Source organism: Rhagoletis zephyria, unplaced genomic scaffold (genome assembly GCF_001687245.7).
Source record: "Rhagoletis zephyria isolate East Lansing unplaced genomic scaffold, Rhagoletis_zephyria_1.1 Rzeph_scaffold_00278, whole genome shotgun sequence".
Taxonomy (NCBI): Eukaryota; Metazoa; Arthropoda; class Insecta; order Diptera; family Tephritidae; genus Rhagoletis; species Rhagoletis zephyria.
The window spans coordinates 210,242-230,272 of record NW_016157362.1 but is presented as its reverse complement, the minus strand read 5'-3'; the positions used below and the strand labels follow the sequence as shown (position 1 = coordinate 230,272).

The following is a 20,031-nucleotide window of genomic DNA, read 5'->3' as shown; positions in this document are numbered from 1 at the left end:
CATAAGTGGGCGGTGCCACGCCCATTTTCCAAAATTTTACCATAAACGTATTTCTTGGTAAAGAATTGTTGCAAGCATCAATTTTGAATAAATTAGCTTGAATATTTACTGATTTATCGAAGATTTTGTATTTCTCTAAACTACCGTTATATGGAATGTGGGCGTGGTTATTGTCCAAGTTTTTTAATTTTCGGCCATTTAAAATGCTGTACCAAGGCCAACAACTGTGCCACGTTTGGAAGAAATTGGTGCAGCGGTTACAAAGATATACACATGTAACCATAAGTGGGCGTGGCTACGCCCATCTTCCAAAAGTTTATAATATTCTTATTTCTCGTCTGAAAATTATTGCAAATATCAATTTTGAGTGAATTATCTTCAGTAGTTACTAAAATATCGCAGTTTTCGTATTTCTGGAAATCACCGTTATATGGGAAGTGGGCGTGGTTACAGTCTGATTGCGCTTATTATACAAAACCAACCTACCTTGAATTAACGGACCTACCTTGAGTAACGAATACAACCCCTGACTCGAGGTACCGAATCGTTACTCACATAAAAATCTCGTTACTCGCATGTTCCGTGTATGCACCATCAACGTGAAACGATACAGCGCAAAATATTGTGCGGTAACGAAATTGTTTTCGTATCGATACTAAAGTGTGTTGCGTGTGTATGTACGTACATGCATGCATGATTCGTGTGAGGTACAAGTGCTTGTTTGTATCAAATTGTTCGAATCGATATATATATGTACATGTATGTATAATAAACAATAATATAAGTAATAATATATATAANTTTTAATGTGTGCAAATTTGCATGCCGTGTAATAAAATTAATCATTGCCTCTTTACTTTTACATAACGAATTTGTCGGAAGAGCAAAATTATATATAAAATTATTAAAATAAAGTAATGTTTATTATTAGTAGAAAATGTATTTGTAGTTTGAAAATTTTTGCAATTTTAAACATTCTATATGTGTGTATGTCGGCCGCTGTGGTGTAGTGGTAAGCAGTGTGCGCTTTCACTCACCAGCACCTGAGTTCAAGCCCTGGTCAAAGCAAAATCGCAAAAAATTTAGAAAAAGGTTTTTCTTAACAGCGGTCGTCCCTCGGCAGGCAATGGCAAACCTCCGAGTGTATTTCTGCCATGAAAAACAGCTTCTCATAAAAATACAATCGCCGTTCGGAGTCGGCATAAAACTGTAGGTCCCTCCGCTTTGGGTGACAATATCAAGGCGCACGCCACAAGTTGGAGGAGAAGCTCGGCCAAACACTAACATATGTGTAAGCGCCAATCTATTATATTATTATTATTATTATATATGTGTATTTATGTGTATATCTTAAAGATCTCAAATTCAAAATCAAATACTAAACAACCTATACGTATATTTATACAGATTCTTGTTGAAAAATAGATACTTTCCAGTAGTAGTTTTACATGCTCTTTTTAGAGTGTACTTGCTATTTATTATATTTACTTTGCAAAATACTTATGCACAAAAAATGTACTTTATAAATTGAAATTACAAATGTTTGATTTTATGCACATGTATTCCAAGTCCTTAGGATTGGTTAAATTATGTTTTTTTCATTAAAAATGGTTTTCTTACAAATTATGAGATGTGTATGTAAAAAAAGAAAATTGGATACATTTGGATACATTTTTGTCTTGGTCAGGGATACATTTTCTTGAGACGGCGAGGTAACACTGATTCTGTATGCTACTACAGCGATGTAAAATAAGGCTTCTGCTGCCCAACGCCAAGTACTTTTTTAATGAACTTTATATTTATGAAATAAAGGAAAAGCTGAAGATCAATGTATGTATGTATGCCACACCAAGAAGCCTACAGTGAGCATGTGCCGATATCGCAGCAAGCAGCATTTTGAAGTAAAAAAACAAAACCAGTTGCCAAACGAAACACACGATGTATAGTGTTTGTTTGTTTGAACGCAGCACTGATTGTAGATACATACATGAATTTCGCTTTGGGCGCAGCGCTGCTTGTACATAAAGCTGATGCCAGATAAAACTTTGTAGCTTTGCGTGACATTTATAACTTTGCCAGCAAAGCGCCAGACGCAAAAGGTATGCCACAATGAACGCCAAGAAAACAATTTTGTACCGCTTTTTTACTCGTCAAAGTTGCTGTGGATTTTAATAATTTTGCTTTAAAATTGCAATGTAATTAAGTTTTATGTTTCTGCATGAAAACCCGAATTTAGACGAAACAAAATAAATATTAAACCGGCTGATTGTCAAAGCGCGCAAAAAGATGGGAGTTGGCCATCTTTTCGCTTCGCGCTGCAGCTTCAACGATTTATGTGGCATGCTTTGTGCATTTTCATACAATTCATCTTATCTGTCAAAGCGAATCTGTCACGTAAAGCGAAGCAAAAGTTTTATGTGGCATCAGCTTCAGTTTCTGTCTGCGCCTGCCTGAAGCTGGCAAAGGTTCTTTTTTTTATTTTTGCGCTGTGCTCAGTGTTGCCAGGTCTTTGGCATGAGAAAACGTCACTCTTGGTCGGAAAAAACGTCATTTCCTGCCCAAAAACCTCTTTTTCAAATGTATGCACACAGGATAGTTCTTATTAAACTTTTATTGTATACAAAGGTACATACATAAGTATATATGTAAGGAGTATTAAAATGTCATTTCGATAGAGCATATTTAAAATTCANTTATGTATGTTACCGCATAACTTTGGACCACGTCAACCGTGCGTGTTTCAATAGATCAGCTCTTCCTGATTTGGCTTTTAATGTGCACTTGCAAACACTGCAATAAGCCTCGTAACCTCAAGTGTTTACAAAACCAGCCTTTGAACGCGGGATCCTTAGTCCAATAATCAAAAAAAAAAATTACCGTACGCTTGGTATGCATCGTATTTAAGTCATTTGTGTCCAAAGGACAAATATCTTTTGAAGAAGCTGCTGCAAAAGACAAAGCTTGTTAAGATTTATTAAGAAAATAATTCAAAATCAGTTCTACTGACAAGATTTAGTAATCGAGAAAAATTACTGGGAAGTTAAAAAACGTCATTTTTTGCACAAAAAATGTCCGAACGTCAACAAGATACAAAAAACGTCCAAATGACGTTAAAAACGGCAACCTGGCAACGCTGGCTGTGCTAGCTGAGTATAAAAAAGAGAAGAGAATAGAGAGAAATATGTATGTGGTTTGTTGATGCTCTCTAAACACAAACGCGTGAAAGGAAAACGGTCTAGTAATGCGTGGTATTGTTGATCAACTTAATACTTTAATTAAACAGATTTATTATAAAACTTTCATTTTAAAAATACCACTGTTGCCTACTGTGGTAGATATATGTCATTTTAAAACTTGAATCATAGAAATCGACTCAGTACATTGGCTGTTTTGCTCTCGCGCTCTTTTGGGTTTGAATTTTATATATAGTATAGATAAGCACGATGCGAGAAGCATAGAAAAAATTTCGATGAAAAAAATAATTTTTCTCGGGTTCAAATTAGCCTATCTTTTAAGTTGGACCCAACAATACACACCCACAAAATTTCATTGAAATCGGTTGCGGAGATTAGCGTAAACGAACACAGTGATATTTTTTCTATATTTAATATGTTTATATATTAAGATGAGCACGATACGAGAAGTATAGAAAAAGATCCGATGAAAAGAACATTTTTGCTTGGGTCCAAAACTATCCTATCTTTTACGTTGGATCCAACAATACACACCCATAAAATTTCATTGAAATCGGTTAAGCGTTTTCGGAGATTAGCGTAAGCGAACACAGTGATATTTTTTCTATATTTAATATGTTTATATATTAAGATGAGCACGATACGAGAAGTATAGAAAAAGATCCGATGAAAAGAACATTTTTGCTTGGGTCCAAAACTATCCTATCTTTTACGTTGGATCCAACAATACACACCCATAAAATTTCATTGAAATCGGTTAAGCGTTTTCGGAGATTAGCGTAAGCGAACACAGTGATATTTTTTCTATATTTAATATGTTTATATATTAAGATGAGCACGATGCGGGAAGAATAGAAAAACGCATTTTCGTGCCATAAAGTGGGCTGTGGTTTAGCGATCTATTTCTTCAACTTTAGTACCAAAACTGTGTTTATTATTTATTGTGAACTTTTACTTATGACAGAGAGACTTAAATACATTTCAATTTTTACGGTTAATCATGCTATTCCTAGTAGCTAACTATTGGATATGTCATTTGGACCACTCGTTTGGGGCTTATATAGGGCACCAAATTTTTTATTTCTATAGTCGTCGGAATTTTTAAATGAACATCTGATTATATTCTGCTGTCCGATTACTTCAGCAGTTTTTTAGCTAGATTATGTGCCACAAAACTTCATTCCTGATATATGTCCGCGCTGTTCTTCAGATAGTTCAATGTCACGGGATATTATGGGCCATAATATAACTAGGGAAAATAATAAAACGGGTTTTATTATGAAAATAGCTTCTATATGTTCAAGTTTTTACTACACAGTCATTGATGTAGTTTTCTGTTGAAAATTTTTGACACTGGAGCAGGCGGAACTGAATACTTAATTTTGCACATATTATTATTTACTATTGAATATTAACTATTGTTTGTTATAATGGTTATTAAAGTTGTAGAAGAACATCAACTTAACATATGAAAATACTGATAAACTAAAGGCTATTATAATCGCATACAGCAAAAAGTTTTACTCTTCTTTAATAGAGCTAAAATGAGGAAAAACATTTTGAACATATAATTATTTTACTGGGGTAAGTTGTGAGTGTTTTGGGCTTTGTCGTTGCCTTTATCACAGTGGCGTTCAATGCAGCCATCCACTGTATATTCACACTAGGGATGTTAATTTTTCGGCTTTTTCCGATCCCGGGATTTTCGGGATGGCGTTGTCAGAAACCCGGGATCCCGGGATTAGTCCCGGAATTTAGATATTCATTTCTTTTCAACAATTTGAATCGAAAAAATTGCTTCTATATTATTTGAAAAGCTCTCCTGCCATGAAATAAATAATAAATAAATTTTTTATTAAAAGTGGCGTTTTTATTTTTTCTCCCCGACCGCAAGATTTATTTGGAGGACTTTGTAATTTCAAAGATATGATTAATTCCAAGAATTATTTAAAAAATTCAACGCAATGTGGAATAAAAATATGGGTAACAAATGCAATAGGAAATTTCTTTAGAATTAAAAAATTTTAATTTTTTGGATTCACAAGGACGAATAGGTAATTTTTAACCGACAAAGTTTGAAGAACGAAATTCCAGGATTTTATCGAGTTTATATAATCCCTTAACATATTTTAAGAACAAATCTGCGAAATTTCAAGGATAAAGTTTTTAAATGACATTTTCAATATTTACCAGCCCTTCAAAAAAAAACGTGGTAGATCTCAGGTTTTGGATCAAACTTTGTACAAAAATTTAGTATAACAAAGTGCAAGATTGAAGTTGCTAAAAATTGCATTGAGATTTGGCAATTTTTTTCCTTGCCAGTATAAAGCGGTTTCTTCCATATCACGATATTTTTCGAACATAAATTTTTTGCAACTTTGCGGAGTGCTGCCAGCGTTTCATTTTATCACATCACGATGTAGCGAACAAATGTGGCACGTTACAGAAACCGCTACTTGGGATTTGCCGATTTTGACAATTCTCAAGTAAATGTAAACACACAAAATCACAAAAATCGCCGGCATTTAAATTTTCGCTATTTATTCCTTTTTATAAATCATATATTTTTAAATTTAACAGAATGAAACCACGATTCCTGTCGAAAAACTTATTATTGAGAAAATTTACTATACACTGAGGGAAATAATGCTAAGTAAAAATGAATACTTTATATTTGATTATGGTTTNTCACAGAGCAATGAGCGATTTTTAAATCGACCCGCCCTAATGTATATGTATGAACGAACAGTTCCCTACGCTGCAAGAATCGTGCTTGTAGTACCAAATCGTTACTCACATAATAATCTCGTTACTCGCATGTTCCGTATATGCACCATCAACGTCAATCAATACAACACAACATTAGAGTTGTCAAACTATCGATGGCACTATCGATAGTTTCAATTTTTTTAGACTATCAATACTCATTGATAGTTTTTTCTTATACTATCAAAAATATCGATAGTTTAGTAGGACTATCGATCATCTCTACCAATTATTTTGAAATTATTTGAATTTTTTTATTTGAATTAAAATCTTTGTTTTTTAGTGTGATGCCGACGTCATATTCAAATATGCGCGCATTTAAGCCAAAATACATACAAATGTTAATCATAAATCCTGTTTTGTTTGTATAACTTGTGTTTGTTTTTGAACTTTCTAAAAAGAGAAGTATTTTGGCTAAGCATTTACTTAATTTTGAATGATTATAACTTTTATAAGATAATATTTATTTCACTATGATCCTGTAAAAACAAAGCAAACTAACTGATTTAGCGCTATCGATAGTGCTATCGATAGTTTTGTTTTTTTCGAGACTATCGTGAATATTAATAGTTTTTCTGAAAACTATCAAAACTATCGATCGTGTGACTATCGATAGTTTTACACAACATATTGTGCGGTAACGAAACTGTTTTCCGTATCGATACTGAAGTGTGTTGCGTGTGTTTGTCAGTGTTGCCAGAACTTTTTGGACGAACCGGCTAAATTGGAAAATAACACCGGCTAAAAACGGCTAAAATGTTTCAACTAAATTTGACATGTTTTATTTAAAAAAATCACGAGTATAAAGACTATTTCTTGGAGATAAGTTACAAATTCGAGCCGGAAAAATTTTGCCAGCAAGAATTTGCAATTAGGAAAAACATATGATTGTGGCACATGGTTGGATTTTTTTCGACGATAATTTGAATAAACAAGTTCGTTAAACTTAAAAATTTACAAATTGGAGCAATTTTAAAATGAAAAAGGAGGTTAATACTTGTTTTCTTAATTAATTTAGTTAATTCCAATGATTTGAAAGGTACTCGGTAAAAAAAAACTGTATTCTTAATCGGAATGCAATCTCAACCAGAGTCGATATAGTAAACCCGACAAACAAATTGAAACATATGTTGAAGGAAGTCGGACTGACAAGATCCTGTTTTTGCCCCTCTGAAAGAATTTTAAAAATTCTATACAAATTTATTTTGCTCGAAATGCAACCGTGGACACTAGTTGGCAGAAAAACTTGCAAATTTGCGTTCGTACAGTTTCTCTACATGAGAGAGAATTTGGGAGCATTTTTTCTTACTACCTATTGTCTTCCCTACAAGGCCTTTTCAGACTGACCGATTCTCAATACACTCAAATAGAAACCAATACACATAAAAAACGCTATAAAAATTTCCCTTAAATTTTAAGGCAGTAAAACAACGACATTAAGTTAACATCAACCGAGGCCATATGTTGACAAGGCATGCAAAATCACAGTTACACAAAAGAACTGGTCATCTTTTTCAGAAATCCCTTCAATTCTGATGTAAAATATGATGCCAAAAGACTGCAGATCTCCCATTGAGATGACCGGTCATATGACCGGTAGATGTCTCGTAGGATCTCCAGAGAGTTTTGCTTTACATAGAAATTTGTGCTCATTTATTTTCATTTTGACTCAATTCAATGTTGGTTCATTTAATTAAATTTTTCCCTTACCTTAAACATTTGGGAGTGGGCAAAAATGATGTTTTGTAATTTAGGCAGAATTGAATATGCGCTATCTGGGAAGACAATATCTACAAGTAATATTTATTCTGTTTATTGGCACTATATCCAAACACAAACACATCCTAAGTGTCTTAACAGTGAAACAATTTCTTATTTTCTAAGTTTGCGAATAGAACTTCACACTTAAAATTTACACATTTATAACAAACATTTTATGAAGAAAATCCCTTCTTCGTTTAAAATAAAAATAAGCGAAAACGGCCCAATTTCATACAACCCTGCCTGACATGAAAATTTTCTCCACGATAAGGCTAGTAGCCATTTCTAACAGATTTTGGGTCGCTTAGTCAAAAATGGAAACATATATACCAAAGGCAAATATCAAAATCGGCTAAAAACGGCTAATTTTTTTCAGTAAAAAGGCTAACAAATCTAGCCGGGAAACGGCTAAAATGGCAACACTGGTGTTTGTACGTACATGCATGCATGATTCGTGTGAGGTAGTTACAAGCAGACATGGAATTTCAAAATTTCAAAATGTGCCTAATGGTCTTCAAAAATTGTGCCGAAAAGAATATGAAAGTGCCACAAAATTTAATTTCTTTTAAAATAATTATTTCTTAATACAAAAATTATTAATTAACTAAATTATTACCGTAAATCACTTTAAATACTATATGAGGGAGTCTTTATAAGCGGCATACACGGTGCGTCTGAATCGCGAGTCGGTTTGGATGTGTTAAGTAAAAATAAATATGTGTTAGTTACACCGACATGACTCTGGTATGACTCGGAATGACTCAACTGTGTGTAGACGCGAGTCAGACGCACCGTCTATGCTGCCTATTAGACATAAAACATAAATTCATAGTAAAATTACACAGAATGCCAATTACGGAAGGGAAATACACCAAAGTACAGCTATTCTGACATTATTACACTCATATGTATGTACCTATATGCGAAATAATGGCAGTAAGACATTTTGACCAGTTTTGCATACTATTTCCATTGATTATTTTTTAATTGATTTTAAATAAAAGTCTAATTCATAATTTAATAAGCAAAATAAATGTACACAAATCGGCATTTCAAACTGTGTACAAAAATTATAAAAACTCAGCAGGTTTTCGCAACAAAATACTTTGAATTCAGAATTTTTAGGGATTCCAAGTTTTCGATGTTATGCATTTTCTCCATATAAAGTGTGTTCGAAAAATTTTGAAATGGACCGTCAGAAAAAAATATCAAAAACCATCGGGATATTGCAGAAACTGGCACTTTCATTTAATAAACTATAAAACTGCGAACTTGAAATCTTTCCAAAAATTCTGAATTAAAAGCTTGTTGTGGCGAACTGCATATTCACAACAGAATTCAGAGGTCTGCAAATAATTCTCACAGCTCTTATTTTAATTTGTAAGTGCTTTTAATTTACAATTTTTGTAATTTTTTAATCTATAATGTGGTATGTAATTTTTTGTTATATATGGCATTTTATGCTAAACTTCTATATTTTATGATTGTGCCAAAAAAGTGATGAATTGTACCAAAGGTGCCTCTGAGAGTGTAAGGGCCAAAAATGGCACTATTGTGCCTACTTTTCCATCACTGGGTTGAAGTGCTTGATTGTATGAAATTGTTCGAATCCATACAAAAATATGTTGCGTGTATACATATGTATATATGTACCTATTTACGAACGAACATTTCCTTACGCTGTAAGATTCGTTTCGTTACTCACATAATAGTCTCGTTACTCGCATGTCCCGTGAATCAATACAACACAACATATTAGCTCTGATCCAGTACTCCATGTACTTACAGGATTTTACTCGAACTTGCAGGAAGTTGCAGGAAAAATGTTCTCTTACTCCAAAATCCTCCAATATCCTGTAAATGAGAGCGAGTTTTGGAGAGTTGTGTAGAGAATGAAGTTGCAAGATTTTACCCGAACTTTTTCTTCTGGTAAAATCATGAAAAGTGTCAAGCAATCACTGGTTGACGTTTTTACAGGAAAAATGTTTTTTGTTCCCGAACTTTTTGTTGTTACTCACTTTTTAGTCTCACTTCAGAGAGTAATTTTGCTGTTTGACAGTTTTACAGGATTTTTCACGAAAAGTATTGGATCAGAGCTATTGTGCGGTAACGGAACAGTTTTTGGTATCGATACTAAAGTGTGTTGCCTGTATATGTACGTACATGTATGCATGATTCCTGTGAGGTACAGGTGCTTGCTTGTATCCAATTGTTCGAATCAATACAAAAATATGTATATATGTATGTACATATGCATATGGAAGAACGAACATTTCCTTACGCTGCAAGATTTGTTGCGATGATTCTTGTGAGGTACAAGGGCTTGTATCAAAAGTAACGAGTAAAGTAACGATACGAAAGATACGGATGTTGATTGGATTAGTAACGAATACATACGGGTATCCGAAATTTCGTTACTTTTACAGCTCTATCGTGTACACGGACGGACGGACAGACGGGCAGATGGACAGGCGGTCAGACGGACGGACAGACAGACATGGCTTAAGCGATTTTCCTATTCATTCTGAGCATTTATGTATACATTTGTCTATATCTATCTCGATTCGTTTTGGCTGTTACAAACAACCGTTATGTGAACAAAATTAATACACCCTTGTGCACAAGTACGCTCGGGTATAAAAATAACAATTATGTTTTGAGCAAAAAATAAAACTCGGCAAACAATCATTAAAAAGTGATTTTTTTAATAATAGTTATAACCGTTGCGGTCCTTGAAAAAACAGGCTTTAATACAAATAAAAAAAATTACAAAATACAATTTTAAGTTAACGTATTTGAGGCGTTTTTTGTGTAATTACAAAAAAATAAGTTGAGAATTACGAGATTTCAGAAAATTTTCACACAAGCTGGTTTCGCTGTAATAGAAATTAATTCACTGTCGTCACCAGACATGAATGAAGATGCACTAGTGTTTTGAAGGCGAAAAAGCTCGCATGAAGAAAAACTTTACGAACAAAAACGCGTAAAAACAACTTCGGCGAAGAAAGACGCGTCAACCTAGTTAACAGCGAAGAGTGACGTGTAAACTTATATTGATACCTGGCCAAGGACTGCCACATCAGCATCATTTCCAAAAAACCTTTGGGGAATTTACAAACCCCTACAACTGCAAAAATAGTTGACCGCAAAAAAAAAGTTTACTCGTCTTTCTTCGTCTATGTTTAGGGTCTTCCCTTGATGAAGTTTTTTTATGCGTTTTTTTCGCGGCCAACTTTTGAGCTCGCGTCTAGCGATGATATATTTTATTTATGTATGTACCTAAATAGATATTAAAATGATGCACAATTATCTTTTTTACAAATTTGCAGGTGACGAAAGTGATTCTACCGTTGCTGTGAAAACCTTAAAAGAAAACGCGACCGAAGTCGAAAAAAAGGACCTATTGAGCGAACTTGAGGTTAGTATTATAACTAGTGTTGGGCAGTATCAATACAAAAAGTACTCAGAACTCGATTCTCAAAAGAATCGACTGCACTCGATTTTTAAAAGTATCGATACTGAGTAGTACTCCAAAGAGCTCAGCATTCAATAAAGAACTCGAAAGTACTCAGTACTCACAAAAGAACTCGAAAGTACTCAGTACTCAAAAATACTCTGTTCTCAGGATTGATTTAATGTACTCAGTATTAAGTGTCGAATAGATACTTAAAAGTACTGTGTTTTATTTACATTTACCGGTATTCAGAAATGATTGTACTCAATTTGAATTTTCAATAGTTTTCAAGTACAATACTAATTAGCTTGTGAGATTTCTACACTAACCATTGAAATGTTACCAACATGTTCATATTTAAAGAAAGTACTCAGTACTCTCAAAAATACTCGATCCTTAAAAGTATCGATATCAAAGTACTCGATACTTCCCAACACTGATTATGACAAATCTCCTTTCTTAAAGCTATACATATCGTCGCTACAATGTCAAACTATCGAATCTGAAAATGGGTACCTTTCAGGAGGTCAAAAAAACGTCGGTAAAAGATGTTGTTGTCATTAAAAAAAAGTGTCGGATTCGAAAGTTTGTTAAAGCTAGTATCTCTGCTTCTAAGAAGACTAAAAATTCGACGATTTGCCAACTTACGTATCATTCTAAACCAATTATGGGCACACTTGTAGTAAAAACGAGGTTTGAAGCAGGGAAATCAAAAACACGTCTTGCCGTTTCAGCTTTACAAAAGGAAAAGAGTTTTATTATAAAGAGTAGATAACTGCAAGCTATATACATATGCAAATATGAATGAGAGAACTAAAGTAATAGTAAGAAATACGCACTGTAGGCAAGATAGAAAAAATAGTTTTACAAAAATCTATTTCAACACCTTCACTTAAAAATATTTTTTGTTGTTGTTTGTAACACGATTAATTCAATACAGTCTTCAATGATTTTCCATTTCAAACGAATTACAATACAATATGCATGTTTATAGATAAATACATTTCAGTGACAAATATATGAAGCTATTCATCTTCAGTTCAAATTTAATTCAGCAAAATAATTGTTTATCTGCCTGCATTGGCTTTGTGAGAAAGTCTGCGACGTTGAATTTAGTATCAATATGGTTAAATTTAACATTCTTAGATTTTACATGTTCACGTAAGAAGTGATGCTTAATATCTATATGTTTTGTTCGCGGCTGATATAAGTTGTTTTCCGTAAGACAGATAGAGCCTCTATTATCACAATATATGGGAATTGTAACGGCTTTACTTCCCAGCAATTCACGTAACAGGTTACGAAGCCAAGTTGCTTCTTGTGTTGCGGATCCCATTGCCATGTATTCTGATTCAGTCGTTGAAATGGCAACAGTAGGCTACTTCTTTGAATTCCACGATACAGGTCCTCCTTGTATGGTGAACATATAACCAGTCGTAGAACGTCTGTCATTTTCATCACCGGCCCAGTCAGCGTCACAGAAACCTCTCAAATTAGATTCAGCAATTTTATTAAACGTCAACTTATAATGCAATGTACCTTTCAGATAACGCATGATTCTTTTCACCGCAACCAAGTGACAATAGCCGAAATTGTTGTTATAGCGGCTGACTGCTCCAACCGCAAACTGTATATCAGGGCGTGATATTTGTGCGGCGAATAAAAGGCTTCCAACGGCCTCTTGATACGGTATGCCTGCGACCTTTTCAAACGCCGACTCGTCAGAAGGACACATCTCTTTGGTTAGGCGCTGATTGGCATCGGCTGGGGAGCTAACCGGATTACAATCTTGCATGTTGAATTTGGCCAAAATGTCTTGGATATATTGTGATTGATCGATTGAGATAACGCCTTCATTCCAATCTCTTGTGATATTCATGCCAAGTAACTGTTTCGCCACCCCTAGATCTTTCATACGAAACTTTTGATGCAAAAACATCTTCAGTTTGTTTTTAAAAGTACAATTATTCGATAAAAATATCAAGTCGTCAACGTAAATGGCAACGATTAATAGGCTATTTTTATCTACTTTCTTGTACACACAAACATCTGTCACACATGGTGAGAAACCAAACTCCTTAAGGGTACGATCAAGCTGATGGTTCCATACACGGCTTGCTTGCTTCAGCCCGTAAAGTGATTTATGTAGAAGGCTCACTTTCTCTGATCCATCAGAAAACAATTCAGGCTGCGGCATATATATTTCCTCTTCTAACTCCCCATGTAAAAACGCAGTGGCCGCATCCATTTGATCAACATGTAAGTCGTATTTAGCGGCTAAAGCAAACAACACCCGAATTGATGTGTAACGAACCACTGGAGAGAACGTTTCATCATAATCTACACCTTTACGTTGACCACATCCCCTTATCACAAGTCTAGCCTTGAAGCGGTTAATGGCACCATCCGAACCATACTTTGTTTTAAAAATCTACCGACCGAAATTGCCTTTCTCCCTGGTGGCAAGTTAGTTAGTGTCCAGGTTCGATTCTCCTTCAGTGATCGCATTTCCCCATGCATAGCGTTGACCCAATGAGTAGAGTTCGGACACGACAATGCTTTCTTCACTGAACTGGGATCGCCTAACTGTGCGATAATCGCCAAGTGATTGCGACGATTAGCTGACCTCAACGTACGTCCTTCAACATTGACAGTTTCATCTACGCGTTGCGTTGGAATGTAGGTTTCATCGTTGGGATCATAGTTTAACACTAAGGTCTCATCATCGTCCTCCCCATCATCATTATACACATTCGATACGTCGGCGCTAGCAAAATCTTCAGCCTTCTCCGATTCACCATCAGAAAACGATTCCTCGTGGCTCTCATTGATTGCTTCAGTGTTGACATCCTTCACTTCATTGGTATTTTCATGCAAGTGAAAATACAAATGATTAGAATCGCTTGAAGTGGATAAATTTTGTTTTTCTTCCCGCGAGGTATAAAAAGCTTTGTTGTTTGACAGGTTAAGTCTGTCTGTATTATGTAAGTCTGCTTTACCGACAATGGATCCCATTTTGTCACGTATTATGCACGAATTCTCATTGAAAACAACTGTTTTGCCATTTTTCACCAACTGACTAACAGATAATAGATTTGCACAAAGGCTTGGCACACACAATACGCTATTAATAGGTGCGTTCGTTTAAAATCTCCAGTAAAAACCAACCAACTGCCAAATTCCGGCGAAATGTCATCTGTTCTCTCACAAGAGAAAAATATCCCAAATAGTACGCGAACAGAAAATTTGCAGAAACTTGCAAGTTAGACGAACAGCTGATATAATTTTTGTTTACATTCAAAAGTGTAAAATTTAAAACGTACGAAAAGTCATCACAAAGTGTTATACTGGCACAGTTTATTGATTAAACAAATAACTACTTATTTCTTACAAGTTTAATTAGTCGCATTTTGTAATTTTTAACTTCCAAACCATCAAATTCAATTTTTAGATTTGCGTAAATGCCAACCAGCTGTTTTTGATCAGCTGTTTTCCTGTTGGCAAATTGCTGTTGGCAAAATTTTTTCCAGCAGAAACCAGCAGCTTTCCCTCAAAATGAAATGTCACTTTGCTCTCTCAATTTCCCCTACTTTGTAAGTTTTTTGCGTACGCGAACGCAAAAACTTGTAAGTTTTGGTTAAACATGAACAATTAACAGCTACGCGAACGCAACTAATATTAGCTATTGCTTCATTTCCATCAATATCCAAATTCATTTTAACCGTTCCAGAGCACTCAACATCAATATTGCTGCTATTTGCGACAGTTACACTCTCTCGCGGTGAGATTTTCTGCTTATGTATTAGATTACGATCATGGGTCATATGAGCTGACGCGCCGGAGTCTATGTACCAGTCATTTGGNGTTTGTTTTTGTAATTCCAGCCGCTAGACATGTGTATTATTATTATTATTATTATTATGGGCCATATGCACCGCGACCTCTAAAGTTGTCTATTGTGCGTCGCCCCCGGCCTATATGGGAAGGCTCTTAATGTAGCCTAGCACCTCCAAGGGCGTTTTGTTCCAAATTTCAAATGGATTAAGGGTAGCGCCACCAAAGTGGGCTAGTCTGCGCCCAGCAAGAGCATCACAACTGTGTGTAACTAAATTCACGATTTTGCTCACCTTTTCTTTGATTTTTTCTTATTGCACAGTCGCGTGCAAAATGACCTTCCTTTTGACATTCAAAACACTTAACGGGCGGCTTTTGCTTTTGAATTGATTTAACATATTTAGAGTACATTGCCATTTCACCATCACTGGATGCTTACGTGTCCTGAAGCAACTTAGTTTTAATGAAATCCGATGAAATTACTGCACCAGCACTTTCAATTGCCGTGATGATTATTGGCTTGTATTCTTCTGACAAACCCGCCAATAACAATGTGCCAACCCATTCGTCACTAAGATCAAATTTAGCGTTTCTCAACTTGTGAGCAGTGGTTACTATTTTATCTATGTACTGCTCCATGTTATTACAGTCGACTAGCCTCGTGCTAATCAGCGTCCGTAGCAAACGAACGCGTCTTGATAGCCCGGAATCGTCGAAAGCCTTTTCCAAACTATCCCAGACATCTTTGGCAGTCTTAGCACCTTGTACGTGCGATATATTCACTGGATCTACCAGCAGAATTAGCCTGGAACGCGTTATCGAGTCTCGACGTAGTTTTTTCAATTTGTCGTATAGTAGTAGTATAGTAGTTCAGATTCTAAATACGCGCGCTCAACAAATTTCCATGTTGCGTAGTTGTCCCTTCCTCTTAACTTTTCGATATTATTTGCAAAATTATTGGCCGCCATCTTCCTTACCCTGTTAAACGCGAGTCACCCGAAAGAAATCAGTAAGAATTTCCGTAATCAGTACTAATTCTGCCAAACGCGACGCAGAAACACACAAAATATTTCGTTTTGTGACAAACACTTGATATATTTTATAAAATCCCTGTGCTATAGGCCCATAACCTGTAGTAAAAACGAGGTTTGAAGCAGGGAAATCAAAAACACGTCTTGTCGTTTCAGCTTTACAAAAGGAAAAGGAAAAGAGTTTTATTATAAAGAGTAGATAACTTCAAGCTATATACATATGCAAATATGAATGAGAGAACGAAAGTAATAGTAAAAAATACGCACTGTGGGCAAGATATAAAAAATGGTTTTACAAAAATCTATTTCAACAACACTAAGGGCGGTTTTTTTCATCTAACTATTAGATTACCGGCCACTTTATCCTTTCCATATACGAGTTTTCATTTTCTCATCAGCGCATTAATTTCTCGTATCGATAAACTATTCCTCAGCCGATGTAGCCTTTAAAAATTTGTTCCCAACTTTAAATAAAACATTGCCAACACATTTTTTTTGTTTAGTTTTGGTTCATGATTCAGACGGTTTTGTTTGTTTGTCTGGAAGTTGGCATACGGTATGATGCAAAACGAAAAAAAGTTGTTATGAGTAGCCTTCCAATAGTTCTAGAGTTCTTGAAAAGGAAAAAAAGTTCTGGATATTTTGACAAAAAAAAAATTTGTTGAAAATTGTGCATGCCAGATTTTTCGCAGCATACGACATGTGGCAAAAACGCAAATACAAAATTGTTCTGAGCAGCTTTTCAATAGTTCTAGAGTTCCTGAAAAGGAGAAGGAAGTTCTGCAAAATTACGCCAAAAAACACTTTTTTCCAAAAAGTTAAATATTTGAAAAAAAACTACATCTGTTCTGAGTAGCTTTTTAATAGTTCTAGAGTTCCTAAGAAGGTCAAAGAAAGTTCTGCAAAATTACGCTGAAAAAACACCTTTTCCAAAAATTGAAAAAATTAAATTAAAAAAAATTAAAATTAAAAAGGAAAAAAAGTTCTGCAAAATTACGCAGAAAAAACACCTTTTTCCAAAAAGTCGATAAAGTTAACTTTTTGAAAAAAAAACAAATAAAAATTAAATCTCTTCTGAGTCGCTCTTCAAAATTTCTAGAGCTCCTGAAAAGAGAAAAAAGTTCTACGACGAAAAAACAATTTTTTCGAACAAGTGGAAAAAGTTAAATTATTGAAAAAAAAATAAAAATTAAATCTGTTCTGAGTAGATTTTCAAAAGTTCTATAGTTCCTGAAAAGAAAAACAATTTCCGCAAAATTACGAAAAAAAAATGTTTATTCCAAAAATTATACTTAACATTTCATTATATTTCACTTCAGAATTTGTATTCTTTTATATACAAAACTATACTCAGGCTAACGATTTCCCTTTCTTCAACCTGAGATCTTTTTTTTTCATATCATCGTAGGCACCGGTACCAACCTTGGCCATTATAGGTGTAGGCTACGTAGTGCCATCGAGCGCGAAAGTAGTGTACAAGGCCTTTCAATTCATATACCTCCCTTTCCACTATCAGTTTCATTGCCATGTCTCGAATCTGACATGGTATTCGGGTCATTTTGATGAGATTAATATAATCGTCGTTTGTGAAATCATCTGTGTCAACGAATAAATGGATTCCGTAAAAGCGCTCGACAGTTGGAGTCTCGCCGCAGCACATTAATATAGATTTTCGGGAATCATTCACTGCTTTTTGGAGATGCTGAAACCCGCTTTTGAAAATTATTTTCATATTATTTTCAGGGTTGGTTCTATTACAGTAATTTTTACTTCGCAAATCAAGCAAGTTGCATCTTGTTGGCAACTGGGATAGTTGCTCATTAGTTTTTGCGATAGATCTATTTGATTTACTTGCGCATCAAGTTTCTTCGTGTGTCGAAAACGTTTTTGCATTTGGAATAGTTTAGTTCCAAGTAGTATCTCAGCCCGCAAATGATAGTGATCTGCAAGAATGACCTTTTTCTGGGAATTCAGTCGAGCCATCCCTATCATGGTTTCCACAATTGGTAACTTTCTACCAAAATTGGTAACTTTTGAGCGGTTTGGTAACTTGGTAACTTTTATTTCACTTTGGTAACTTTTGCAACCAAACATCTGTTTGCATTACTAGAAAAAAATTAATTATGTTTGGCATATGCGTCATTATAAAAACCCTTCGAGTTTCAGTGGCAGCACTACTGACACTTCTACAAAATTACTTCGATAAAATTAGAGTTATCTTATATTCGAATACTGGAAATATTTGAATTACAGTGGCAGCACCACGGGCTACACTTCTAAAACAACTATCGAATTTTTGCGATAAATTTTGAATTCTACCATCTCACATTTAATACTGGAAATACTGTTTGCAACAATAATCAGTAAAATTAGTATACAAAATTCGGCCATCTGGCAATTTTTGGTAAAGTCCATAAACAAAAAAAATGTCGCGTACTTTTTACCAGACCCACCAACTGACGTGTATTTCGACCCAAGGAATGCGCCGGTTAAAAGTGCGTGCAACTTTTTTTTGTGGGCCGTTGCATTTATTCCGTGAGTCGCAGGTTCAAATATCGGCACATTCCGAACGAAAAAGGACACTGAAGATGGCACAACGCCGAAACCGCTTTTGTCTCCAAACCAAATTTGGCAAGGGATGACCGAAAATCGTTCCACATTACATTATACTCCTACCCTGTCGGAAATTTATACATATATATATAAGTAGTAGTCGTCGGCCGCTGTGGTGTAGTGGTAAGCAGTGCGCGCTTCCACCCCGCAGCACCTGGGTTCAAACCCTGGTCAAAGCAACATCGCAAAAATATAGAAAAAAAGGTTTTTTCTTAACAGCGGTCGTCCCTCGGCAGGCAATGGCAAACAGCCGAGTGTATTTCTGCCATGAAAAACAGCTTCTCATAAAAATACAATCGCCGTTCGGAGTCGGCATGTGCGCGCAGATGTTCGTAAGCGCCAATCTATTATTGTTATTATTTAAGTAGTAGTGGCACATTGGGTGAACGAAATGCATTCATATATACATATTTATGTACAACTGCAGGTATAGTACGCGTCTTCCCAGGTAGGTTAAGTGCGGGTGATAAACCCATGTAGCATAGTTACCTACTGTGTACATACCTGCAATTAAAATGGGGAAAAATGTTACAATTTCGGCATGTGACTGAAAAAAACTCAAAAAATCCACACAAGTTGTGGTTTCCAAGACATGTACGAAGTGATTAGCACAGCTGCATCCTTCAACTTGTCAACTCGCGGGAAATTCCCCGATTTGCAGGGAATTTCGATTTAAGCAATTTTTGCAATATTGGCAATTTTTTTTGGGGAACTGGGTATGTTATTTTTATATCTTAAAGTAACCAAATTAGATGAATATGTTAGTTTTTAACCATTTGACCCTTTGTGGAGCGAACTTTTTTAAATTTAAATCTAAATATCTCCACAACAAGAGTTTTCCCAGGTATAAGCTGTATACCTGATAAAAGCTAATGGCCTTATTCATAAAAAATAAAGTAGGTTTAAAGAGCTTTATAAATTGACGTTTTCATAAATTTTTCAATTTATAAACCTTTCATAAAGCTACTTTATTTTTTATGAATAAGGCCATAAGTGTTTGGGCTAGATTTGTGGAAACTTAGAATAAAATCGACTTACCAGTTTTTGAGAAAATGCCCGAAATGTATATTTTCAGCAGCTCGATTTTTAGTTTTCAGACGGTAACGTTATGACATATTTATATTTTATAAACACAAAAGATAGCGTTAGATAGCTTGTTTGAAGACCCTTCTACTGATATCCACACCAATGACATGGACTGAGTAGTGCGGCCTCAGTGGTAGTTTAAAAAATTGCCTTTTTTCGAGCCCACAAAGGCATACGAATCAAAACATCCTGGAACAAATGGGCGAAATCGGACAGTAACCACGCCCACTTCCCATATAACGGTAATTTCCAGAAATACGAAAACTGCGATATTTTAGTAACTACTGAAGAT

At 35.1% G+C, this 20,031-nt stretch overlaps 1 protein-coding gene across 1 annotated transcript in view; it reads left to right on the top strand.

Moving 5' to 3' along the window:
* LOC108358626 (tyrosine kinase receptor Cad96Ca-like) overlaps positions 1-20,031 on the top strand; it is a 213,293-nt gene that overhangs the window by 88,420 nt on the left and 104,842 nt on the right. The window contains exon 5 of the mRNA XM_017610064.1: positions 11,051-11,139. Within this exon, the coding sequence (XP_017465553.1) occupies positions 11,051-11,139 (89 nt within the window). The remainder of the gene's footprint in view (positions 1-11,050; positions 11,140-20,031) is intronic.